The sequence below is a fragment of the Lepus europaeus genome, chromosome 7, assembly GCF_033115175.1.
Source record: "Lepus europaeus isolate LE1 chromosome 7, mLepTim1.pri, whole genome shotgun sequence".
Taxonomy (NCBI): domain Eukaryota; kingdom Metazoa; phylum Chordata; class Mammalia; order Lagomorpha; family Leporidae; genus Lepus; species Lepus europaeus.
Genome location: NC_084833.1, coordinates 16,763,663 through 16,790,668, shown reverse-complemented (window position 1 = coordinate 16,790,668; position 27,006 = coordinate 16,763,663). Strand labels below are relative to the sequence as shown.

Here is a 27,006-nt window from a genome sequence, read left to right as displayed (position 1 = left end):
AAGCACCTGGCTCCTGGCTTCGGATCAGCGAGATGCGCCTGCTGCAGTGGCCATTGGAGGGTGAACCAACCAAAAAGGAAGATCTTTCTCTCTGTCTCTCTCTCTCACTATCCACTCTGCCTGTCCAAAAAAAAAAAAAAAAAAAAAAAAAAAAAAAAAAAAAGAAATATTTATTCTAAATTTTACATTTAGGTATATATAATTTATTAAGAAAATGTTTATATTTTGTGAATTCTTGAGTCAATTTCTAGGCTTCCGAGTGCAGAGTTGAGTGCAGTGGTTGGATGTGTCAGTGAGGGTTCCCTCCAGGAACAGGGCATTTGGTATGGTGCGTTTGGAGAGTCAGACTGGCTTGTGCAGAGTCTCTAATTTAGAAAGGGGACAAATCTCACCTAACAATGACAAAGGCAGCTACGACAACGGAGTATGAAGAGGACAGGTCCTAAGTAGTGCTGGGATAAGTTCTGTGACCCTCACTCAGGTCAGCATAGGACAGCATGAGAGGAAGACACCGCATGTGGTTCCGTTTATCAGACGCAGCCTTCAGCTGGGAGACTGAGGTCTCAAAGACAAATAGAATGAAAGGCCAGCTCTGCAGGGGACAGCGCGCTCTTCTGTACAACTTCTCAGTTTGATTCTATTCATAGTTTATTCTTTAAAAAGATTTCAAACAGATTACATGTTATTTTCTCTATTATTATACACACACAGTAAAATATGCTTTACTATATGAGTGAAGATAGCATTAAAATTCATTCAAATGTAATGCATTGGAAGTATCTCTAGGAATTCACTTTAATGTGTTTTCTGACTTGCTTTATATCAATTTTATATACATATTTACTTTTCAGTAATACTCTATAGAAATCTATTGAAAATATTTCTTTTATCTTGATTTGCCTTTCAGTTAGCAATATTTCTTGAAATAGTGTCAAGATCATGGCTGTTACCAATTTGTTTTTTAGGAAGTCTATTGGATTTCTCTTGTGTTGTAGTTGATGTAAACAATACTAACATATGTGTTTCTTCTATCTATGCAATTTCATGTTTTTCTAGAATTATAGAAAAATATTTCATATCTTGAACTTGGAATTTTCTATAGTTTTCTGTATATAGGTCTTTTGAGAGTACTTCACAAATTTGTAGAATAATGGAATTAAAATTTAATTTTAAAGGCTTAGCACTCCACTAAATAAAGAGTTCAACAAGTATACCGTGCATTTGCTGTGACCCTGAGACTAATGTATTAATAAGTTCCTTTAAAAAATAGAAAAACAGAAAAACTTGTCTTGTATATAAAAATCTGAAATCCATGCATAATTTTTTCAAATATGCATTTCTATGAACTTTGAAAGAATTCTCATATGCATTGATTAAAATTTTTTGCACCAAAAGAAACTTATCTTTAACTTCTATTTTCCAAGTACCCCTTGAAGTATGCTCATATATATGAAAGAATAAGAAAAATCCATCCCCCAGTGCCAGCACTGTGGCATAGTTGGGAAAGCTACTGCCTGGGAGGTGACATTTCATATGGGCACCAGATCAACTCCTGGCTGCTCCACTTCTGCTCCAGCTCCCTGCTAAGGCAGGCAGGAAAGCAACAGAGGATGGCCCAAGGGCTTGGGCCCCTGCACCCATGTGGAAGACCTGGATGAAGCTCCTGGCTCCTGACTCTGACATGGTCCAGCCGTGGTCACTGTGGCCATTTGAGGAGTGAACTAGCAAATGGAAGATCTCTGTTTCCACACGCCCCCCTGTAATTTTGTCTTTGAAATAAATAAATAAATCCTAAGGGGGAAAAAAAAAGAAAAATTCTCATAATCCTAAAATAATGTTAAAATGCATGATAAAATATAAACATTTTCCACCAAGTTTTTACTACACTGCTAAGTCTTGTTAGTCCCCAGTAGTATTTATTCTAATGGTTAAACTTCCATCATTGATCTTTACCCAGATTCTAGAAAATGGAATCTGTTTCTTCTGGAAGACCTATATCTGATAAAAACATTGTTGTGCTCAAGATAATAAAAGATTAAGAAGGTCAACTCAGAAGATGAGGGAGCACTCACTACTAGAGAGACTTAGGAAGAGAAACAATAATTTGTGGTACAGGAAAAAGTGGAGTTTGGACAATTTGATTCTTTTATGTTGTCTTCTCTCCTGTTTTCTAAAGGTGAAGTATTTCTTCCCTGAGTTTTTACCACCAACCTCTCATAGATGGAGAACAAAAGGAATGTGACTGAATTCATCTTAGTTGGTCTCTCACAGAACCCCAAAGTGCAGAAAGTCGTGTTTGTGGTGTTTTTGTTTCTGTATTTGACAACGCTCTCGGGAAACCTCCTCATTGTGGTCACCGTCATCACCAGCCAGGCTCTGAACTCTCCCATGTACTTCTTCCTGACCCACCTTTCCTTCATAGACACGATTTATTCCTCTTCTTCAGCTCCCAGGCTGATTGCAGACTCCCTGCAGGAGCGGAAGACCATCTCCTTCACCGGGTGTATGGCTCAAGTCTATGCAGAACACATTTTTGGTGCTGCTGAGATCATTCTCCTGACAGCCATGGCCTACGACCGCTACGTGGCCATCTGCAAACCTCTGCACTACACTAGCATCATGAGCCACAGGCTGTGCATCCTGCTGGTGGGAGTGGCCTGGACTGGAGGATTTCTGCACGCAACCATCCAGATCCTCTTCACAGTCTGACTGCCCTTCTGTGGCCCCAACGTCATAGACCACTTCATGTGTGACTTGTACCCTTTGTTGAAACTCGTCTGCACGGACACGCACATCCTTGGTCTCTTTGTTGCTGTCAACAGTGGCCTCATCTGTCTGTTGAATTTTCTCCTCTTGGTGGCTTCCTATGTGATCATCTTGCGTGCTCTAAAGAACTATAGCCTGGAGGGGAGGCGCAAAGCCCTCTCCACCTGTGTATCTCACATCACTGTGGTTATCTTATGTTTTTTGCCCTGCATATTTGTGTATCTGCGCCCAGTGACCACTCTCTCTATTGATAAAGCTGTTGCTGTATTTTATACAGTGATGGCCCCTATGTTAAATCCTTTAATCTACACTCTCAGAAATGCTGAGGTGAAAAATGCGATAAAGAAACTCTTGAGGAACAGAATGAAATCAGATAGGAATTAAGTAGGACCATTGAGTGTAACATGTAGAAGTAATACATTCACATAGTCCAATTTTCTTGATCTGTAGATCAAGACGTTAACTCTAGGTGTGTGTGTTTGGTCCAAGGGTTAAGCTGCTTGTTCTGAAACCTATATTCCAATTTAAATGTCTGTGTTTGATTTCTGGATCCACTCCTAATTTGAAGCTCTTGCTAATGAGCACTATAGGAGGTAGCAGGTGATGGTTCAGGTGGTTGGGTCTCTGTTGCTCATGTGGGAGACTTAAATCAAGTTTCTAGCTTCTGGATTTATCCTTGCCCAGCTTTGTGCATGGTGGGCATCGGGGGGTGAACCAGCAGATGGGAGCACTCTCTCTCTCTCCCTGCCTCTTGGTTAAAGACAGATTATAAAGGACATTGACTCTAAAAAGATATCCACTTGAGTCTAAAAGCTTGAACTGTCATCCAGATTTACTCTCTCCCATTCCACACTTGTTATCACAACTTATTGTTTCTAAACTGATAAATATTTATCCATTACCTGGAAATCCCAAGCATATCTAGTATCTAAAATTTTGACTATAGGATATTGGGTTGACATTCAAATAATCTTGCTGGCTCCGGTTCTGTGGTGTAGCGGGTAAAGCTGCTGCCTACAGTGCTGGCATCTCATGTGGGCCCCGATTCAGGTCCTGGCTGCTCCACTTCTGATCCAGCTCTCTGCTATGGCCTGGGAAAGCAGTAGAAGATGGCCCAAGTCCTTGGGGCCCTGCACCCACGTGAGAGACCCGGGGAAGAAACTCCTGGCTTCGGATGGGTACAGCTCCCGCCATTGCGGCCAAGTGGGGAGTGAACCAGCGGATGGAAGACCTTTTTCTCTCTCTGCCTCTTCTCTTTCTGTGTAACTCTGATTTTCAAATAAATAAATAAATAAATAAATCTTTAAAAAATAATCTTGCTATGTAACATTGAGATATTGGTTACTATTGATGATTGAAAATAATGTTTAATTGTAGTCTTTTATTTTGGTTTCTGGTCCTAATATAAAATTTTTCAATCTTGTAAATTTTATTGTTCTTTAAACATTGTTGTATAATAAAAGGAGATAATGTAGATGTAATGCCTGTAAGACTGGCATTTTATGAAACAGTTTCCATATTGCATTTGTTAGATCCAATCAGACAACATAGTTTCCTTGGGAAAGTTTGAACAAGGAAAGTTTAGATATAATCATTAATTATATGAGAAAGTATTAATAAAGTTTAATGAGAAAGTATTAAAGGATGCCCTGGGACTAGAATATGAGTATGCAAGAAAGGAATTCATTTAGAAGGGGTGCTTCCTGCCCATGTAACAGTAATTTGGAAAGATATGGCTTCTTTCTATGTGATGGTGGAAAGGTTCATTGTGTTTTTGGAGGCCAGAACTGGTTCACATTATCTATACAGAAGTTGACTCACATAACACTTGTCTGAAACACCCCACTGGGATAATTGTGGGGAAAGGCTGTTGAGCAAGGAACTGTGGCTTTTATTGACAGCCGTCCTGGGGTACAGCTGGACCAAGTCTGGCAGAAATCCCCCCATCATAGAGCAGATAGTCAGAGTTGGGAAACTGTTCAGTGAGGTGCCGGAGATTCCCTAGGATGTTTTGCATAGCTGCCACTGAAACTGAATGGGAAACTGACCATGAGGGTGTCAGTCAAACTTAATGGAGGTGAGCATCCTTGGATACAACCCCATGAAACACATGTGCGAGTGTATGCACAGCGTCGGAATTTATAGTCAGAGCAAGACGAAGACAGGGACTTATTTAAATCATGAAGAGATGCACCTTTCATTATTTGGGTTCTTGACATCCGTGGGGGAGACCCAGACATAGTTCCTGGGTCCTAACTTGTTCGTAGCCCAGCCCTGACTACTGCTGGCATTTGGAGACTGAACCAGTGGATGGAAGACTGATCTCTCTCTCTCTCTCTCTCTCTCTGTCTCTCTCTGTTTAGCTGGCTCTCTCAGTCTACTTTTCAAATAAATGACTGAATAAATACATCTTTACAAAGTATTCTATAATGGCAAAACTTAGTATTGTATCAGATGAGGTATGTGGAAAAATTGTTATAGAATCCATTTTTTATTAATGTACTTCAAGCAAAAAAGTGCATCTTTGCAGCTGAGAGGTAATAAACTGACTACTCTCAAACAAAATTTTTCCTTTATTCTTTTTAAAAGATTTATTTATTTATTTAAAAGGCAGAGAGAGAGAGAGAGAGAGAGAGAGATATTTTCCATCCACTAGATCACTCCCTAAATGGCTGCAACAACTGGAGCTGGGCTAATCTGAAGCCAGGAGCTTCTTCTGCATGTTTCATGTAGGTCCGAGGGCCCAAACACCTGGATTATCTTCCACTGCTTTTTCCAGGTGCATTAGCAGGAGCTGGATCGAAAGTGGATCAGCTGGACCTCAAACTGGTGTCCGTTTGGGATGCAGGCGTCACAGATGGTGGTTTTACATACTACACCACAGCGCCAGCCCCAAAGCTTTCCTTAATTCTTGCAACACCATTTTACAGGATATTAAAGCTAACGTTTGAGGAGAAAGCTATGTTTACCCTAAGTGGACATTATACAATATGTGAATGTATCAAAATGCCACATGATATCACACAAACATGCACAATTTTATGTCATTTAAAAATAAGAAAAGATGTTATTTGACTAAACCTCACATTAGTGACAGAACTGAGAAACAAAATGAGACATTACTCATCCTAAAGCTTTATACTTATCATACAGTTCTGAATAGAAATTAAATTTCTAGTTGATAGTAGATAGTTGCAATCATTTTTATTACAAAGCTTAGAAATTAATGGAAAGAGCCTGGATGATAGATTCTATATATCTAATTAGTAGTTTTGACTAGTTTATTGTTAAATACACTATGTCATTTGTCTTTTTTTACAGTTATTTATGTACTTGAAAGGCAAAGTGCCAGAGAAGGGGAGTTGGGAAGGGGAGGGAGAGAGAGAGAGAGAGAGAGAGAGAGAGAGAGAATGAATCTTCTATCTGCAGGTTCACTGCCCAAATTGTGGCAACCAACAGAGCTGGGTCAGGCTGAAGCCAGAAGGAAGGAATTTCATCTGAGTCTCCTACATGGCAAGGACGAACTACTGAGCCATTATCTGTTGCCTAACATATTCAAGTACATATGCAACACTCTTAGGTTAGACTATAGGGTAGGCCCTAAGCAAAAGTCAATAAATTTCAAAGGACTGATAATGTTAAGTATTTCCACAATGTAACAAAGTTAAAAATCATACCAGGAGAAAATAGACAAATATGTGTAAATTAAATAACACATTCCCATATAACAAATAATCAAAGAAGAAATCACAAGGTAAATTAGAAAATACTTTGAGATGAATGAAAATGAAAACACAATATGTAGTAAGATGTGAAGCGCATCTAAAAAATTGCTGAGTGGAAATTTATGACCCAAAATGTCTGTATTAAAAAAAGAAATATTAATACAATCACTTTATCTTGCTCCTTAAGACAGTGGAAAAAAAGCAAATCAGACCCAAAGAAAATAGGAAGGAAAGAACAAGACTAGAGGAGAGACAAATGAGTTTGGAAATAGAATCCAGAAAAAAAATCCCAAAAAGTATGTTCTTTACAATGATTATCAAAATGACAAAACTTGACCTACATGGATTCAAAAAGAAAAGAGATTATAGACTCAAATTACTAAAATCAGCAGTGAATGAAGGGGCATTACAAGTGAATTTACAAAAAAACCCGCAAATATTGGAAAGGAATATCATGAAAAATAACTTCAATAAGTTATATAACTTAGATGAAAACAAAAAATTCTTTTTTTTTAAGATTTATTTATTTATTTGAAAGTCAGAGTTACACAGAGAGAGGAGAGGCACAGAGAGAGAAAGAGAGAGAGAGAGAGGTTTTTCATCTGATGGTTCATTCCCCAATTGGCCGCAATGCCCGGAGCTGCATCGATCTGAAGCCAGGAGCCAAGAGCCAGAAGCCTCTTCCGGGTCTCCCACGTGGGTGCAGGGGTCCAAGGACTCGTGCCATTTTCTACTGCTTTCCCAGGCATAACAGAGAGCCAGATTGGAAGAGGAGCAGCCAGGATTAGAACCGGTGGCCATATGGGATGCTGGCACTTCAGGCCAGGACGTTAACCCACTGTGCCACAGCACCAGCCCCAAAAAACAAGAAATTCTTTAAAAACTGCAAAACACTGAAATGGACTCATGTGAAGGAGGTAATAGTAATATATCTGTAAGTAAAGAAATCAACTTAGTAATAAAAAAACAAAACAAAACAAAAAAACCCTCCCCAAAGAAAACACAGACCAAGATAGCTTCAGCTTTGTTGGTGACTCTTATCTCACATTTACCAAGTAATTAACACCAACTCTTCACAAATTCAGAAAATAGAAGAGGCAAGAACACTTCCAAATGTATTCTATCATACCAGTATTAGCTTGATACCAAAAGCAAAGATAATACAAGAAAAGAAAACTAAAATAAATTTTTATGACTTGCAGATACACAAATTGTCAAAAGCTATGATTACTAGCCTATAAAAAATTTTATGCATCATGACCATGTGGTATTTATCTCAGGAATACAAGGTTGTTTCAATATGTGAAAACCAATCAATGTAATGCATCATACTGATAGAGCAAAGGATATAGTGCTTAGTAATGACAGCAGCAATTATTATTATTTTTCTTGGTTCTCCAATCACTGTCTAGCCACCCATTTAAATACAGCCATGGTTTCAACTTTTATGACTTATATTTAGACAACATCCCATCCTCCAGCCTGTAGTCATTGTTATAATAAGTGTTTGAGGGATGTTAGAAGGTATTTGATTCCACTCCACAATCATGGGGATATTATATGTGAAGAAAATTTGAAATCTCTTTGCCTAGGCTAATTTTATTCTATTGAATGATCATAGAATTTCTAAACTCTCAGAAAACATGAGTGGAAAGGTGTCAAAATCAAGACAGAATTAACTTTGTACACTGGAAAAGTTATCAGTGGGATTTTAGCTTCCCTTTAGCATCCAACTCTAGATATCCCCCTGCCTGAAAATGTTTCCAGTGGAGAGATTGATTCGATGTCTCAGCCTCCTCCATGGCCACAGCCAGTGAGGACATCTCCTCAGGGAACCCTGTGTTGTTATTCCTACAGCATTCGAGTCCTTCTTATCCCAATTAAGGATACCTAAAGGGGTTCAAGAGGAGTACTTTATCACACAATACACAGACCAGAAACGTAAGCTTTTAGTAGATTATTCAAAACTCAGGGACAACACCTACCCAGGTGAAGATGTGTTATTTATAGATGAATGCTTCTGCATATTTTCTAAGGAAATTAAAACACCCAGAGATAATTAATTCCTGAGAGGGCAAAGCCTTGAATAGAAGAAGCCCTTTAATGAAAATCTCTGTATCCTCTTTAAACATGATGATTAAAAGAGAGCTTGTCTTCTTAGTTTAGGCGAATAGTTAGCTGGGGTTTAAAATGCTGAGTGTATTTCTGCATCTTTGTCAGCACCCATAGATCTACATGCTAGGAAAGATCAGAAGATTCTTTTTAGCAAAGACTTTGATCTTCAAATTCAACATAGAATTTTTATTTTCCTTTGACATGAATTTCAAAGGGCATTGGAGCTTTGAAAATGTTTGCTTCACTCATTTGAGGAAATTTATGCCATCCTTTGCTTTCTATAATACTATACCATCACTGGGGACTGGGGAAATATACATTACCTAACATACATTTGAACAACTTCATAGAATAGTTACTTCTTATTTCTGAACACATTGGTTATTCACCTTGACTACAGAGGCAATCATCACAGTAAGTTACCTGGAATTGCTGATTTTTAATCCAATTTTATATTTTCATTTCTTGCTAAGGGGTTTACAGTTAAAATAGTTGAAGAATTACTTTCAGATATCTCATAAGTGATCACTTTAGATGTTTTAGGATATTTTGCAGAAATACATATTATACTATATTGTAGACTTCAGTATATATAATTTATTAAGAAAAGGTTTACATTTTATGAATTCCTGAGACAATTTCTAGGTTTTTGAGTGTGGAGTGAGTGTAGTGGCTGGGTGTGTCAGTGAGGGTTCCCTCCATGAATAGGGCATGTGCTATAGTGGGTTTGGGGAGTTAGACTGGCTTGTGTACTGTCTGTAATTTACTTGAAACAGTGCTCTGGATTGCATAATTTACAGGAATCAATAAGGGGAACCTGTCAGGTTAAAATGATAGAAGGAGATACAAGAGACAATTGAGAGTAAAAAGGACAAACTCAAGATCATGTGGGACAAGATACGTGAGCCTCTTACAGTCAGGACAGGTCACCATGAGGGAGGCGGGCAGCACGTGGATTCTGTTTATCAAAGGAAACCTTCCCTGAAACAGCGGTCCGAAAGGCATATGCAGTGTATTCTAAACTCTGCAAAGGAATAGGACACCCTCTGCTGGCACTTTTCATTTGATTCTGCTCAAACTTTCTTTTTTAAAAAATAATATTTTATTGAAATTAATTGTTTTTCCATATAACATTGTATACTAATAGTAAAATATACTTTGTATGAATGAAAATGGCATTAAAATTCATGCAAATGTAACACAGTAGGATTATCTTTGTAGGGGTTAATTTAAATTTATTTTATTTTCTGGCTTGTTTATGTCAGTTTTACCTACATATTTACTTTTTTACTAAAACTACATAGGAATATATTAAACATATTTTCCATCATGTCTTGGTTTTCAGTTAACAATATTACTTGAAATGTTGTCAAAATCATGACTTTTTAATTTTTTTTAATTAGGAGGCTTCTCTGCTGTTAATGTACTAAACAATTAACTAACATATTTATTTTTATCTATATATTATATATTTTTTCCAGAGTTGAAGAATACTGCACATCTAGAATGTGGGATTGTGTGTAGTTTTCAGTATATATATATATATATATATATATATATATAAAATATGAGGTACTTCAAAAAGTTCATAGAAAAATAGAATTAAAATTTAAGTTTATTCTTGTACAAAAAATTCTCAAGGCCATGAACTTTTTTATAATATACATTTCCATGAACTTTATGAAGGACCCTCATATGCACTGCTTTCAAATGTTTTTGAATTTAGCTTTTAATTCAATTTTTCATGTCCTCTTTGATGTACCCACATAATTATGAAAGCAAAAACATTTTCCCTAAAGCAATTTTAAAATCACATTCAAATTCATGATCAAATGTAATCTTTTTTTCCAAAAATATATTTGTGTACATATTATATGTTTTATAAAAGTTAAGAATTTTATAAACTACTAAATATAATCAATCAGCTGTAGAAGTGATCACAGGACTGCATGTTATGATATTTTATTAAAATGTTTTTATTAAGTAAAAAGAAAATTTTAATGCCAAAATGAATACTATTTCATAAGTTTGAAAACTTAATTAACTTATGTTCAAATCCTCATAAGAAAACAAAGCTAAAATCAATTTTTATTACTGGCAGATACACAAATTCTCAAAAGCTGTGTTCAAATCCTGGTGTCTACACACACTGATGAATCTTTGCATATTGCCTTGATTAAGCTAGTTGTAAGTCATTTTAGAATATTTTAGTATCAAACTTTCTTAGATGCTGCTCTAAACAGGTGAGTTCTTATTTCAGCTACAATGGATGCGCTTGCAGCAATATGATTGAATTTCTGCATTGTGAAACTCAGACCTGGACATTTTTCTTAGAGCACCATACAGTATCACTAAGATAAGAGTGGAAACTTAATTCTCTTTATGTCCTTAGGGTGCTGTTTTTCCTTGTGTTTACTTAGCTGAAGGCATTTTGAGGAAGGCAGTATGTGGTTCCAGTCAAAAATCGATGTTTTAGATAATAGTAGACTTGGATTTCTGTTCCCTTATGACATTAATCAATTAGTTGTGTTTCCTTGGACTTTTCCTGTCTGTTGCTTGGTTACTCATCTTTCTTTCTTTCTTTTTTTTTTTTTTTTTTTAAATTTTTGACAGGCAGAGTGGACAGTGAGAGAGAGAGACAGAGAAAAAGGTCTTCCTTTTGCCGTTGGTTCACCCTCCAATGGCCGCCGCGGTTGGTGCGCTGCGGCTGGCGCACCGCGCTGATCCGATGGCAGGAGCCAGGTGCTTCTCCTGGTCTCCCATGGGGTGCAGGGCCCAAGCACTTGGGCCATCCTCCACTGCACTCCCTGGCCACAGCAGAGAGCTGGCCTGGAAGAGGAGCAACCGGGACAGAATCCGGCGCCCTGACTGGGACTAGAACCCGGTGTGCCGGCGCCGCAAGGCAGAGGATTAGCCTAGTGAGCCGCAGCGCCGGCAAGGTTACTCATCTTTCTGAGAAGTTTTTATAATTTGTTTAAAGGGAACATGTATTCATCGATACAGTTTTTTAAAAAAGATTTTATTTGTTTATTTGAGAGAGTTACAGACAGTGAGAGGAAGAGACAGAGAGAAAGGTCTTCCATCCGCTGGTTTACTCCCCAAATGGCCGCAATAGCAGGAGCTGGGCCTTTCTGAAGCCAGGAGCCAGGAGCTTCTTTTGGGTCTCCCACAAAGGTGCAGGGGCCCAAGCACTTGAGCCATCTTCTACTGCTTTCTCAGGCCATAACAGAGAGCTGGATGGGAAGAGGAGCAGCTGGGACTAGAACTGACACCCATATGGAATGCCGGTGCCTCAGGCAGAGGATTAACCTACTGTGCCACAGCGCCAGCCCCTCATATACACATTTTTAAGAATATAATTGTGCTTTCCAGCCTCCCTTTCTTTCTGCCCTCACTCCCACCATCCCTCCTCTTTCCTTTTTTATTTTTCTTTTAATTTTTATAATGACATACTTTTTTTTTTTTTTGACAGGCAGAGTGGATAGTGAGAGAGAGAGAGAGAGAGAAAGGTCTTCCTTTTTGCCGTTGGTTCACCCTCCAATGGCCGCTGCGGCCGGCGCATCTCGCTGATCCAAAGCCAGGAGCCGGGTGCTTCCTCCTGGTCTCCCATGTGGGTGCAGGGCCCAATGACTTGGGCCATCCTCCACTGCCTTCCCGGACCATAGCAGAGAGCTGGCCTGGAAGAGGGGCAACCGGGATAGAATCCGGCGTCCCAACCGGGACTAGAACCCGGTGTGCTGGCGCCGCAAGGCGGAGGATTAGCCTGTTAAGCCACGGCGCCGGCCTATAATGACATACTTTCAACTTACTCTGTAATCACAAGCTTAGTCCTCCACTATAGAAAGAATTCAATAAGTAGCAAGTAAAAAAAACACCATTTCTCAGGAGTATAGAGAAGGAGTAGGAGAAGGAGTATAGACAAATGTTATAAACAATAATCAGATTTCAAAATTTGCTCATATACATTATATTTTTATACTCTGATATTTATTACCACAAATCAGGGAAAACATATTGGTCTTTTTGGGATTGGTTTATTTCACTGAGCATAATGGTTTCCAACTGTATCCATTTTGTTGCAAAAGATAGGATTTCATTTTTTTTTTTCTATGTCTGAATAGTATTCCATTGTGCGCAAACCACATGCATATGCTGGCAAAATGTAAGGTACTGAGGATTTCTTTTTTTTTTTTTAATTTTTTAAATTTATTTTTTATTTTTTTGACAGGCAGAGTGGACAGTGAGAGAGAGAGAGAGACAGAGAGAAAGGTCTTCCTTTGCCGTTGGTTCACCCTCCAATGGCCGCCGCGGTAGGCGCACTGCGGCCGGCGCACTGCGCTGATCCGATGGCGGGAGCCAGGGGCTTATCCTGGTCTCCCCTGGGGTGCAGGACCCAAGGACTTGGGCCATCCTCCACTGCACTCCCTGGCCACAGCAGAGAGCTGGCCTGGAAGAGGGGCAACCGGGACAGGATCGGTGCCCCGACCGGGACTAGAACCCGGTGTGCCAGCACCGCAAGGCGGAGGATTAGCCTAGTGAGCCGCGGCGCCGGCCGGTACTGAGGATTTCTAACGCACAGAAATTCTAGAGCGTTGTCCCTGAATTGTCCTGGATTTCCTGTTGTCACAAGTGGTGGCTTTAGATGCTATCCCACTTGTCAAAAAGCTAAGATTGCTGCTTCTCAGAAGTAAACTGGATCTGTTTTGGAGGCACTGGTTTACTTTGCTGAAGAGTAAGAGAGAAATCCTGGGTTAGATTACAGACTCTTCTACAGTTTTTAGCCTTAGGACTTAGGGTAAGTTGCTTATTTTCTTTTAACAACAATTTCCCTCTCTTTAAAATAAAGATAATAGTGTGCTTACCTCATGCTGCTGAGAGGATTAAGTGAAACAACTCATGTCAAACACTTTTACAGAACTGATCACAGGACTAGCAGTAAAAGTTATTACAAGAGGCATGTAGTGTAAAATTTATATCTGTCTGCTGTTATAAATGGGGAAATGTACTCAGAGTAAAAGTTTGCCTTTTTGGAATGTTTGAGTATGCACAATTTGAACAAGCAGTAATGTTTTCTAGGAAAATAAGTTTGTTAAAGTCTGTGCCTCTCAGTTGGAGTCTGAGGGCCCTTTTGTGGGAGATAAAGATCTTTATGTGACCTTGACCCTTTTCTCCACTTCTGTAAACGTGAATGGATATTTGAGGATTTGAGTGGTGTGAGGCACACTGTTTTTTTTTTTTTTTTAAGATTCATTTATTTATTTGAAAGGTAGAGATACAGAGAGGTAGAGGAAGAGAGAGAGAGAGAGAGAGAGAGAGAGAGAGAGAGAGAGAGAGAGAGAAAGAGAGAGAAAGAGAGGTCTTCCATCTGCTGGTTTACTCCCCAGATGGCCACAAGGGCTGGAACCATGCCGATCTGAAGCCAGGAGCCAGGAGCTTCTTCCAGGTCTCCCACACGGGTGCAGAAGACCCTGGACTTGGGCCAATCTAACATTGCTTTCCCTGGCCATAGCAGAGAGCTGGATCGGAAGTAGAGTAGCTGGGACTCAAACCAGCACCTAAATGGGATGCTGGCTCTGCAGGCAGCAGCTTTACCTGCTATGCCACAGCACCAGCTCCATGCTGTTGGTTTTTAGGAAAGAAAAAATATAGTCTAGTGCTTGAGTTTGCCAATGAGCAGTTGACATCAAAGGCATAAATTTGGACACAATATGAAATTATTTTGTTTCAATATTTGTCTCTGTTTTGTGAGGAAGAATGAGACTGATGAAAGATTTAAAATAGAACTATATTTAAAGTAAATTCCAGTACTTCAAGATTTGCAGGAAACCGAAATAATTAGTAAAATATTGAAGATTTGCTGTCTGATTTTGATCATGAAATCCAACCTTTATGGCTGGCACTGTGGCTCAGCGGGTGGGACCACAGCCTGAAGTGCTCGCATCCCATGTGGGCACTGGTTCGGGTCCCGGCTGCTCCTCTTCCAATCCAGCTCTCTGCTGTGGTCTGGGAGAATGGTGGAGGATGGTTCAGCTCCTTGGGCCCCTGCACCCATGTGGGAGACCTGGAAGAAGCTCCTGGCTCCTGGCTTCAGATCCGAGCAGCTTCAGCTGTTGCAGCCAATTGGGGAATGATCCAGCAGATGGAAGACCTCTCTTTCTCTCTCTCTCTGCCTCTCCTTCTCTCTCTGTGTAACTCTGCCTTTCAAATAAATAAATAAGTCTTAAAAAAAAAAGAAATCCGACCTTTGACAGAAGCTATACAAATGCATTAGTTGTTGGTTCTCCCAAGAGCTAAGTAGAGCTGGCAATTACAAATGCACTCAGTTTCACTCTCAAGGGTCCTTGTCTGTGGAAGGCTCTTCTCATGCCTTGGGCTATCCAGAGGGAACAACAGGATGCCCCAGGCTTGGAGCCTGAAGGCCAGCGTCTTCATGAGGCATTTTTGGGATCATCTGGAAGAGGTTTCCATTCTGTGCGCATCACTATGTATCATGTCCACCCCTAAAAGGGACCATTCTTCTTGCTCTGCACTGCCTTGGAAATTTTGGAACACATGAAGAAATAAAGGAGCCCAGAGAACCAGGAATGAATGAGGGTGGATAATGGCAAAACTTAGTTTTAAAGATCATCTTGAACTTTAACTGAGAGCTAAATATACTTGATATATAACTAAATTATATATATATATATATATATATATATATATATATATATAGCTTTTATCCAGTCAATGACAATATGCTTTGTATTAAACAGATCTTGGTTGATTATTCAGACCTATCAAATATGATTATTCAGACCTATCAAATATCAGTATCAATGGTATAAGTTAAAATCAGAAATCAGGAGTCTTTGGCTTGTAGACTAATGGTGATACTTAGAATGATTATAAGGGATCCATGAGGCAGTCGTGGCAGACTAATCTTTTGTCTTTTTTTTTTAAAGATTTATTTATTTGAGCTGGTGCAGCAGATTAAAGCCACGGCCTTCAGTGCCGGCATCCCATATGGGCACCGGTTCGTGTCCCGGATGCTCCATTTCTGATCCAGCTCTCTGCTATGGCCTGGGAAAGCAGTAGAAGATGGCCCAAGTCCTTGGGCCCCTGCACCCGAGTGGGAGACCTGGGGGAAGTTCCTGTCTCCTGGCTTTGGATCAGCTCAGCTCTGGCCATTGTGATCATTTGGGGGAGTGAACCAGCGAATGGAAGATGTCTCTCTCTCTCTCTCTCTCTCTCTCTCTCCCTCTCTTTTTAAAGATTTATTTATTTATTTGAAAGGAGAGTTACAGAGAGGCAGAGAGAGAGAGAGATAGAGAGAGGTTGGTCTTCCATCTGCTGGGTCACACCCCAATTGGCCACAATGGCCGGAGTTGTGCTGATCCGAAGCCAGGAGCCAGGAACTTCTTCCAGGTCTCCCACATGAGTGCAGGGTCCCAAGGACTTGGGAAATCTTCTACTGCTATCCCAGGCCATGGTAGAGAGCTGGATTGGAAATGGAGCATCCGGGACACGAACCGGCACCCATATGGGATGCTGGCGCTGCAGACCGTGGCTTTATCTACTATGCCACAAGTGCTAATCTTCTGTATTTATCTTCTTAAAGTAGTTAATCCCCAATAAAGCTCTCATTCTATCTTTACTGGTGAATTGATAACACCAATTTGATGGGCAAACTACAGCAATTACTTCAGTTTTATTAGATAATGTTTCCAAGGTTCCCATTATGTGCCAAAGTACAATTTTCTATGTATGTTTTCCTATATATTCCACTTAGCTAAAAAGTTCTTAGTTTTAATTTCATCCCTCAAAGGAAAAAATAAAAGTGTGTATATTCCCTTTTTGATAATGACATCTTTAGAAACTGTAAAAATCTGGAAAATACTAAAAAAAAATAAAGAAATAAAGACTACTCATAATTTCACTTCCAGAATTAAATGTCTTTAAGTATGAAGGAACTTCAAAAAGGTGATAAAAATGCCATTAAAAGATAGAAACAAACAAAAAAAAGCTTTATTTCTCAAGCTAAGCTTTCTCAAGTTCAAGACAATTTTGTAAGTGATGATACCAGCCATTTAGTCTCCCCCTAAAGATTGAAGTTCCTGTACATTTAACCATGTCAATGCAGTATTTTTTAATTTACTAACTGAAGAGAAATGGATGTTCTTAAATATCATTTTTAACATTAGGAAATAAAACAATTCAGGAGGAACCAATCAAGACATTAGTTGCCTGCATAATTATTTACCATCAAATTTTCACAGAATTGCCCTTGTCTGATGAGAGAAAGCAGCAGGCATGTTTGTCATGCTGATCAAGAACTTTCTGAGGAAGTTTTCCAGGCATTTTTCTGCTAAAGCTTTGACTAATGTTCTCCACTCTCCTAATAAGTAGATGCATCTTTCTTTGGCTCAACAGAATGTCAACAAACAATTCCTTGAGCATTCCAAGAAGCTGACACCATGAATTTGTTCTTGACTGGACCACTTGTGTTTTACTCAGTATCTTTTGCCCCTTGGTAGCCATTGCTTTGATTGTGTTTTAATTCAGGATTATAATGGTAAGACGATGCTTTGCCATCTGTTACTGTTCTTTGTAGAAATACTCCAGGATCTTGATAACACCTGCTAAACTTTTCATTAAAAGCTCTGCTCTTGTCTGCAGCTGATCTGGGTACAGCAGTTTTGGGATCCATTGAGTAGAAAGTATTCTGTTTTAAATTTTTGGTCAGATTACATAAAATTAAAAACCTGAGCTGTGTATAGTGTTGGTCATTGTTCCTGTTGTTCATTAATAGAGTTAGGGGGTGCAAATATTAATAGTCTCCTTGTAAATAAGTATGAGTTGTCTAGTGCTATGGATTTCTTTTCCAAGATCATCTTGCCTGCAAGTCGCCTGAATTGTTAATTTACAAGTAGTTTAATTTTGGGGACATTATCCCAAAAGCTTCAATAATGTCACCATTGTTCCACGCAAGCTTCACCATAAATTTGATGTTTATTGCTGTTTAAATTTCAGCAGAACTCATGTTGCCCTGCTGGATGTTAGTTTAAACTGTTATTTTACCTGTAGTTCCTCAAAGTAGATCCTGATAAGACATGTTTTAAAGGTACATGAATTTATTTTGGTGCAAAAACTTTAATGCTCATTCGTAGTTTTCTCATAATTTTCATTTTCATGAATCTCTTGAAAGTTGATTACATGCTTATTTCCTTATCAATATTTTAATATATGTCTATTTTAATGAGATAAACATATATAAAATTTTATAAGGGAAATTTTGAATTTAATTCTTAAAATACATAAAATTAATATTCAAATACTAATTAATTCTATAAATATCATTCATGTATTTTTGTATAGAATACATTACATAATATTAGTGAATTTATATGATTTTGTGATTTTTGTTATTTTCATATATGTATTGTTAAGTCTTGTTAGTCTCCAAAACTATTATTTCTAATGACTACATTTTTCCATCATACTGTTGTTCAAGTGGTTTTAAAATTACCCAGATTCGCCGGCGCCGTGGCTCAATAGGCTAATCCTCCGCCTTGTGGCGCCGGCACACCAGGTTCTAGTCCCGGTCGGGGCACCGATCCTGTCCCGGTTGCCCCTCTTCCAGGCCAGCTCTCTGCTGTGGCCTGGGAGTGCAGTGGAGGATGGCCCAAGTCCTTGGGTCCTGCACCCCATGGGAGACCAGGATAAGCCCCTGGCTCCTGCCATCGGAACGGCGCGGTGCGCCGGCCGCAGCGCGCCTACTGCGGCGGCCATTGGAGGGTGAACCAACGGCAAAAGGAAGACCTTTCTCTCTGTCTCTCTCTCACTGTCCACTCTGCCTGTCAAAAATTAAAAAAAAAATAAAAAAATAAAATTACCCAGATTCTAGAACATGGAAATTCTTTTTTTGTAAAATCCTATAACTTATTATTGTGATCAAGACAATAAAAAACTAAAAGAGGCAACTAAGAAAATGAGGAGGCATCTGTTCCTAGAGAAATTAGGGAAGAGAATTATTAACCTGTGAGATGGAAATGTAGAGAAAAGGTGTAGTTTTGTACTAGCTGATTATTTTATGTTGTCTTTTTCTCATCTTCTCTCTAAAGGTGAAGTATTTCTTCCTGGAGATTTTACCACCGACCTCTCATAGATGGAGAACAAAAGGAATGTGACTGAATTCATCTTAGTTGGTCTCTCACAGAACCCCAAAGTGCAGAAAGTTGTGTTTGTGGTGTTTTTGTTTCTGTATTTGACAACGCTCTCGGGAAACCTCCTCATTGTGGTCACCGTCATCACCAGCCAGGCTCTGAACTCTCCCATGTACTTCTTCCTGACCCACCTTTCCTTCATAGACACGATTTATTCCTCTTCTTCAGCTCCCAGGCTGATTGCAGACTCCCTGCAGGAGCGGAAGACCATCTCCTTCACCGGGTGTATGGCTCAAGTCTATGCAGAACACATTTTTGGTGCTGCTGAGATCATTCTCCTGACAGCCATGGCCTACGACCGCTACGTGGCCATCTGCAAACCTCTGCACTACACCAGCATCATGAGCCACAGGCTGTGCATCCTGCTGGTGGGAGTGGCCTGGACTGGAGGATTTCTGCATGCAACCATCCAGATCCTCTTCACAGTCTGGCTGCCCTTCTGTGGCCCCAACGTCATAGACCACTTCATGTGCGACTTGTACCCTTTGTTGAAACTCGTCTGCACGGACACGCACATCCTTGGTCTCTTTGTTGCTGCCAACAGTGGCCTCATCTGCCTGTTGAATTTTCTCCTCTTGGTGGCTTCCTATGTGATCATCTTGCGTGCTCTAAAGAACTATAGCCTGGAGGGGAGGCGCAAAGCCCTCTCCACCTGTGTATCTCACATCACCGTGGTTGTCTTATTTTTCATGCCCTGCATATTTGTGTATCTGCGCCCAGTGACCACTCTCTCCATGGATAAGGCTGTTGCTGTATTTTATACTATGGTAGCCCCTATGTTAAATCCTTTAATCTACACTCTCAGAAATGCTGAGGTGAAAAATGCGATAAGGAAACTCTTGAGGAGAAAAGTGGGTACGGAGAGTAACTGAATAACACCAATGAGTGTAACAAATAGTGGTTATAGATGTAATCTACTGTTAACTTCTTGTTCTATAGATCAACATAGCAGTTCTATGAATGAGGGTTTGACTTAGTGGTTAAGCCCCTTGTTGGGCTGCTTGCCTCCTATATTGTGTTGCCTAGGTTCTACTTCCTACTCTACTCCCTATTCAAATTTCCTGCTAACGAGCACCATGGGCAATAGTAGGTGATGGCTCTGGAGGTTGGGTTCCTGCTTTCCACATTGGAGATCTGAATCAAATTTCTGGCTTTTGTATTTGCCCTGCCCATCTCTGTCCATGGGGGTATTGGAGGAGGTGGGAACTCTCTGTTTTTCTCTCTCTCCCTCTCTCTCTCTCTGCCTTTCTGTCTCTTTGTCTTTGTCTCTGAAATGAATAAAATTTTTTTTGTTAAAACCAAAAAGACATTGAGTTGTATAATGGGTTGGATAATTCTTACAAGTAACATTAAGCTTACATAAATCTTTGACTGTCATTCAGACTTACTCGCTTTCCCCATACTAGCTATCACAATTTATTATTTCTTAGTCAATACATAGTTATCAACTACCTGAAAATTTTGAACATTACTAGAACCTAAAAATATGAATCTAGAATATTGGACTGATATTAAAATAATATTACTATGTAACATTGAGACAGATATTTGTTACTACTGATTATTGAAGAGAATATGTTTAAAGATATGCCTTCCTTTGAACTCTGGCCTTATATAAATTTTGTATTTTGTGAATGTTATTGCTCATTAAGCATTGATTTAATAGTAAAAAAAATAGATAATATTTAGGTGATGCCTATAACGTTGGCCATTTTAAGTATTTTTCATATTACATCAGCCCAGTGATAACCTCTCTGACATTGGACACTCTTGATGGGAGAGCTGTCGTTTTAGGTGTGGAGTAGCAATCTCAGTTGAAATGCCCAGTTTTATGCATGCAACCAAAACATTTTTTATCCAGACCTTTAAGAGTTTCAGCCAACAGATCAGTTTTATGTCTTGGTGCCCACTATTTAACATAATTCAATCATTTCTGCCAGGGTTGTTTCAGGTTTGGAGGCAACAGCTTTTAAAACATTTTTATGATCTTAACTTGCATTTTCATAAGTGGTTTACTTTAACGGAACCTGAGCAGCTTCGTCATTATCAACCTGATGTCCAATAGTCTTTTGTAGTTTATCTCTAAAGGACATCTAACTTTCTGTGGGATCTTGTTTGATAGGAGAAAAAGAAGTAGGAATGTCAGGGATCTTTCGCTGTGCTTTTAAAGCCGTACTAGCAATCTGACCATGATCCTCTTGGCGATAGCCCACCTGTTGATTAACTGAAGCAAAAGCACTTTCACCTAATAGATGATCAGAATCAATAGGAAAGCCATCAGTCAGATTTTCCACAGCTTGTATGTGGACCAGATCTTGATATTCTTGGGCCCAGACTACATATTGAGCTGGGGTAGCCAAAATCTTAACCAAATCTGCCAGTCTCAAGGGATCACCTCATAGCTCCCTCCAATACCTTCTAACAAGCCTATAGTGTAAGAATTCTTCATGCCATATTCTGTAAGACACTTTTTCACTTCTTTAAAAACGTTATAAGGTAGAGATTCATGCTGGGTTGGGGCATTTTGTGGTCTGATAATAAGGCAAGCAGTCAATAAGTTTCCCTTACTCTTGGGCTTCTTTTAACATTCCCTATGAAGCTGATTGTACTGGTGGCATTCCTATCATTACAGCAACCACAGGAGAATCAGAAGGCTTAGTTTCTGTGGCAGAGCTGGGCTCGTGCCCAGTTTGTTAAAGCAAAAAATACAATTCTGCCCTATGTTTCTGTTGCGTCGGGGACAGAATTCCTCATCTTAATGACTCATTGGGATCTTGGATAAATGAGTGACGCATCTGTAACCCTTGCTGGGAGAGGTGAGCCATCCCTTGCATGTTGTGCCAAGGGTCCCTGTTCAGGCGCCAGTTGTGGAGTTTCAAATGATGAATCGAAACACAGACATCTTCATCCAAAGCATGTCACCGGCATAGCTCCAGCCAAGACTTTTTATTATTTAGTCTACAGTTCAACTAGTAACATAACAATTAGGAATGTACAGCCAAACTAATCATTGTACACTAATAACAAGGAGGCACAAGCAAAGGAGGTATGTATCATGTGACATATTTATGGTGGGAAACAAAAGTTCAAGTTGCTCCTGGCTCATCTTCCATTTCCTTGGAGTATGATAAGGAGTTTTCCTAAAAGTAATATTTAATAATAACCCAAACCTCCTACTTACTGCAGCTGCATTCCATTTAGGGAGATATGCCTTTACAAGGCCTGCTTAGGCGGAAGCAGGACCTCAACCATATTCAATACTCAGGAGGCTATGGCCTTACTCTGAACACTTAGGCAATATCCACCACACTTTTTAAGTTTTCATGATTCTGTAAGTGTATCCCTTTTACAAATGTGAAAGATCTAGTCTCCTTACTTCCATTGAATATTTTTATGACAGGTTTCTAAGAGTTAGACTTTGGTACTAGAATGTAGACAGGAATGTGCAGAGAAGGCAAAGGCATGGAAAAATCTAAAATATATAATAACATTCAAGAACAAAAACAGCATGGATATCCAGAGGTTAATGAAGCTCCAATCTGGTATGAAGGCAAAATCATCCATAAGTCAATAGGACTGATAGCTAACACCAAGATATTCAAGAAACTTTAGAAGAATGTGTAGAAAAATGGAGCCTGGAGAGATTGCTGTGGCACAGCTCCAGTGTGCCTTTCAGTTCTGGGGTTATGCACAAATTAATATAGATTCTAAGAGTTTTCACAGAAAGGAGTTAAAATAAAGCAAGTGATATTTGTTAAAACTCCATGTAAGTCTGCATTGATCAGGTTCAGAAAATTCCAGAGATGATCACTAGATAAACAGTCTTAATAAATTACTATATGCACATTGCAAGTAATCATTTATATTAGTTTACCTTTTTCATGTAATTTTATTTCCTTATATTACAGGGCAGCTTTAATTCTTATTAAACAAGAGAAAAGGCCGTGATGTTATCATTTGTATTTCATTTCTACTCTTCTTTGTATCCTTTGTATTCATGTTCCTCACACCACCATGCTTCTGCATCCATACATTCCTTCATGGTTTACTGCTTTGACTTAACATTAATCATTGCCTTCTATGGTCATAAATAATCTAATGAATTGGTTTACATTAACAGTTTGGATTTATGAAGATATTATTCATAAATAGTCATATATTTGCAATAAAATGCATGTTACAAATAATTACATCATAAAAATTATCTATTTTTAACTTTATTGAGGTAATATTTACAAATAAATATTAAATATACCTAAGGCATATGACGTGATTTTTTATTTGTATGCATTATAAAATTATTACCATAATTAAGCTGATGAACACGTTCATCACCTCACATAATTACCATTGTTTCTTCTGTAAGAAGATTTAAGATTTACTCTCTTGGCAAATTTCAAGTAATATTTCATTAACTATAGGCATTATATTGTTCATTAGCTCTTCATAATTTATCTTGTCTAACTGAAACTTTGTACTCTTGATCGGTATGTTCCTGTTTCTGATACCCCCAGCCTCTGGAACCTACAATTCCTCTATGAGTTTGATTTTTATTTTATTTTTTTCAGATTAATTAATTAATTTGTTTGAAGAGCAGATTTGGGGGGGAGAGAGAGGGAAAGAGAGGAAGGGGGAGAGAGAGGGAAAGAGGGAGGGAGGGGGGGAGGGAGAGAGAGAGAGAGAGAGAATCTTCTATTTGCTGGTTCACTCTCCAAATGTCTGCAACAGTGGGTCTGGGCACCAGACCAAAGCCAGGAGACTGGAACTCCATCTGGGTCTCCCATGTGGGTGCAGAGGTCCAAAGACTTGGGCCCTCTTCTTTTGCTTTCCCAGGTGCATTAGAAGGGGTTTGACTGGAAGTAGAGCAGCCACTAGCCAAGAACCTGGCCCCAAATTTGACTTTTTTAGATCCCACAGATAAGTGAGATCATGCAGCATTCGTCTTAATGGTGTTTGGCTTATTTCTTTAACATAATATCCCCCTTCACTCATGTCATCACAGATGAAATGATTTCCTTCCTTTTTAAGGAAGAATGGTACTCACATTTTCTTTATTTACTCATCCACTTGTGGTCACATGGGTTAATCCCATATCTTGGTTATTGTGAAAAGTGCTACAATAAAAATGAAGGCACAGGACCAGTATTGTGAGGCAGGTAAAGCCACTGCTTGCAACACGACATCTCTTATGGCCACCAATTTGTGTTCCAGCTGCTCCACTTCTGATTTAGCTTCCTGCTAATGCCCTGGGAAAAACAGCAGAAGACGGCCCAAGTGCTTGGGCCCCTGCTACCCATGTGGGAGATCTGGAAGTAGCTCTGGCTTTGGCTTGCCAAGCCCTGCCCATTGTGGCCATCTGAGTAATGAACCAGCAGATGAAAGATCTCTGTCTCTCTTTTCTGTAACTCTGATTTTCAGATAAATAAATAAATCTTTAAAATTGGAGGGCATAGATAATATTGTGTGACACTTCTTTCATATCTTTTGGATATGTACCACAGAATGGGATTGCTGGTTCATAGGATAGTTCTATTTGTAATTTTATAATTGCTTGAGAAGGAGGAAGGCATCTATCTAATCTAATCTATTTATCTATATGATGTATACATGCGTGCGCGCATGCACAAGAGAGAGAGAGAGAGAGAAAGAGGAGAGAGAGAGAGAGCACACAAGAGATGATCTCATCCACTGTTTCACTCCCTAAATGCCTGTAATGGTGGAATTGGGCTAAGGTCAAAGAAACTGGAAGCTAGGAAAATAATCCAGGTCTCCCACATATGGGTGCAAGAACCCATATACTTGTGCCTCACTTCTGCCCAAGGACTGTATTAACAGAAAACTGGAGTCAGGAGCCAGAGTCAGGGAGTGAACCCAAGCACTCTAATATGGCACCTGGGTATGTTTTATGTTAGATGCTCATTCCTAGTTTTAGTTTTTTTTTTTTTTTGTAAGAATTTCCATACTGTTTTCCATAGCAACTTTATGGAAATACATCCCTACTAGTAGTGTGCAATGGTTCCCTTACTGCACTTCCTCATGGACCCTCACCTTTTGTCTTTGATGATAACCATTCAAATAGGTTTAAGGGAACACTTCATTGTAGTTCTATTTGCATTCCCCTGACAATAAGTGGTGTTGATAATTTCTCCATTTATTTGTTTGTGATATGTGTGTGCCTTTTGGAGAAATGACTGCTTAGATACTTCGCCAATTTTTAAAGTGGGTTATTGTTTTCTTGGCATTGAGTTATTTGTTTTTACTTATATGTTTTGGATATTAGCCTTTAATCAAACGTAAAGTTTGAAAATGTTTTACCCCATTGCATGGGTTGTTTCTTCACTCTGTTTACTTGGCTGTGCAGAGGTTTTTAAGTTTTAAACAATCTAATTTGTCTGTTTTTGCTTTTGCTCTCTGTGCTTTCAGAGTCCTATCCAAGAAATCCTTGCTCCAAGCATTTCTATGGAGATTTCCCCCAGTGTTTTCTTTTAGGTACTTTACAGTTTCAACTCTTAGATTTTATGCATTTTGAGTTGATTTATGTAGATAGTTTAAAGCTTTGGTCCAATTCTCTTCTTTGGGTGAAAGTGTAGGTTTTTTTTGTTTTTCATTTTTATTTTAATTTTTTTTTTTGCTCTTTTTTTTTTTTTTTTTGAAAGGCAGAGAGGGAGAAAGGCTGGGAGAGGGAGAGGGATATTAGGAAGCTGGAATCAGGAGCAGAGTCAGTCTTTTTTTTTTTTTTTTTTTTTTGACAGGCAGAGTGGACAGTGAGAGAGAGAGACAGAGAGAAAGGTCTTCCTTTTGCCGTTGGTTCACCCTCCAATGGCCGCTGCGGTAGGCGCGCTGCGGTAGACCGCACCGTTCCAATGGCAGGAGCCAGGTGCTTCTCCTGGTCTCCCATGGGGTGCAGGGCCCAAACACTTGGGCCATCCTCCACTGCACTCCCTGGCCACAGCAGAGAGCTGGCCTGGAAGAGGGGCAACCGGGACAGGATCGGTGCCCCGACCGGGACTAGAACCCGGTGTGCTGGCGCCGCAAGGCGGAGGATTAGCCTGTTGAGCCACGGCGCCGGCCTTTTATTTTAATTTTAATCTTTAACGGATTCAATATGATTTGTAGATACAAGTCTAAGAACAGAATGATATTCCCTTCCTCCTTCCCTCCCTGCAGCCCTCCTTCTTTCTATCTATCTTTCTTTGTTTTAGTTTTTGAGATAACATATTTTAAATTTACATTACAGGAAAAAAGCTTAATACTTCACTTAATAAGTTTAACAAGCTGAAAGCAGAAAGACCCTAGCTTAGTGGGAATATAGACACAGCTATACATAGTAACTTAATGGAAAAGGAAAATGTAGTTTATTGAACAAAGTGTTCTTTTGAAATGTGTTTATTGAACAAAGTCTTTTTCCTATTGTGTGTTCTTGGCACCTTTATCAGAAATTGACCATAAATACCTGGATTTATTTTTGAGCTTTCTATGCTGTTCCACTGGTTCATTGTTTTTATGCCTGCACCATATTATTTTCATTAAAATAGCTTTAAAGTACATTTTGAAATCAAGAAGTGTGATGCTTTCAGTTTTGTTCTTTTTGTTCAACATTTCTTTAACTATTCGGGATATTTTCTGGTTCTTTACAAGTTTTAGGATGATTTTTTCTATTTCTGTGAAAAATGACACTGGAATTTTCATAATAATTGCATTTGATCTGTAGATAATTTTGTTGATACACACACTTAAAATAAAATATTCTTACAATCAATGAACGTGGGATATCTTTTGATTTGTGTGTCTTGTTTAATTACTTTATAAATGGTATATAGTTTTAAGTATGCAAGTCGTTCATTATCTTGGTTAAAATACTAATAAGCATTTTAAAATTTTATTTAAATGGGTGTATTTTCTTAATTTATTTTTCAGATCGTTGTTAGTGTAAGGAAATGCTGTTAGTTTTGTGTTGTTGTTGATTTTATAACCTGTAACTTTAATGAACTCATTTATCATTTGTAACAGTGTTCTGGTAGAGTCTTTAATGCTTTCTATTTATGATAAAATCATGTCATCAGCAAACAGACATCATTTCCTTTCTTCCTTTCCCACTGGGTACTATTTGTTTGCTTATTTACTTATTCTTTTTGCTTGCTTGCTCTGGTTAGGATTTATTCCACTATGTTAACTACAAGTTGTAAAACTGGGCA

The 27,006-nt window shown here is 39.0% G+C and overlaps 2 protein-coding genes across 2 annotated transcripts; both read left to right on the top strand.

Annotated features, from left to right (window-relative positions):
• The first annotated feature begins 2,220 nt into the window (after window positions 1-2,220).
• Window positions 2,221-3,150, top strand: LOC133764326 (olfactory receptor 4C12-like). The gene is given in 1 exon segment (XM_062197995.1): window positions 2,221-3,150. A coding segment is annotated over 1 exon segment (930 nt).
• Window positions 3,151-18,753: 15,603 nt separating this feature from the next.
• Window positions 18,754-19,683, top strand: LOC133764325 (olfactory receptor 4C12-like). Its single transcript, XM_062197994.1, has one exon. The coding sequence runs from the start codon at window positions 18,754-18,756 to the stop codon at window positions 19,681-19,683; it is 930 nt and encodes a 309-aa protein (XP_062053978.1).
• Window positions 19,684-27,006: the final 7,323 nt, after the last annotated feature.

What these genes read in the sequence shown, in the direction of transcription:
- LOC133764325 (XM_062197994.1), top strand. Translation starts at nt 18,754, where the DNA reads ATGGAGAACAAAAGGAATGTGACTGAATTCATCTTAGTTGGTCTCTCA.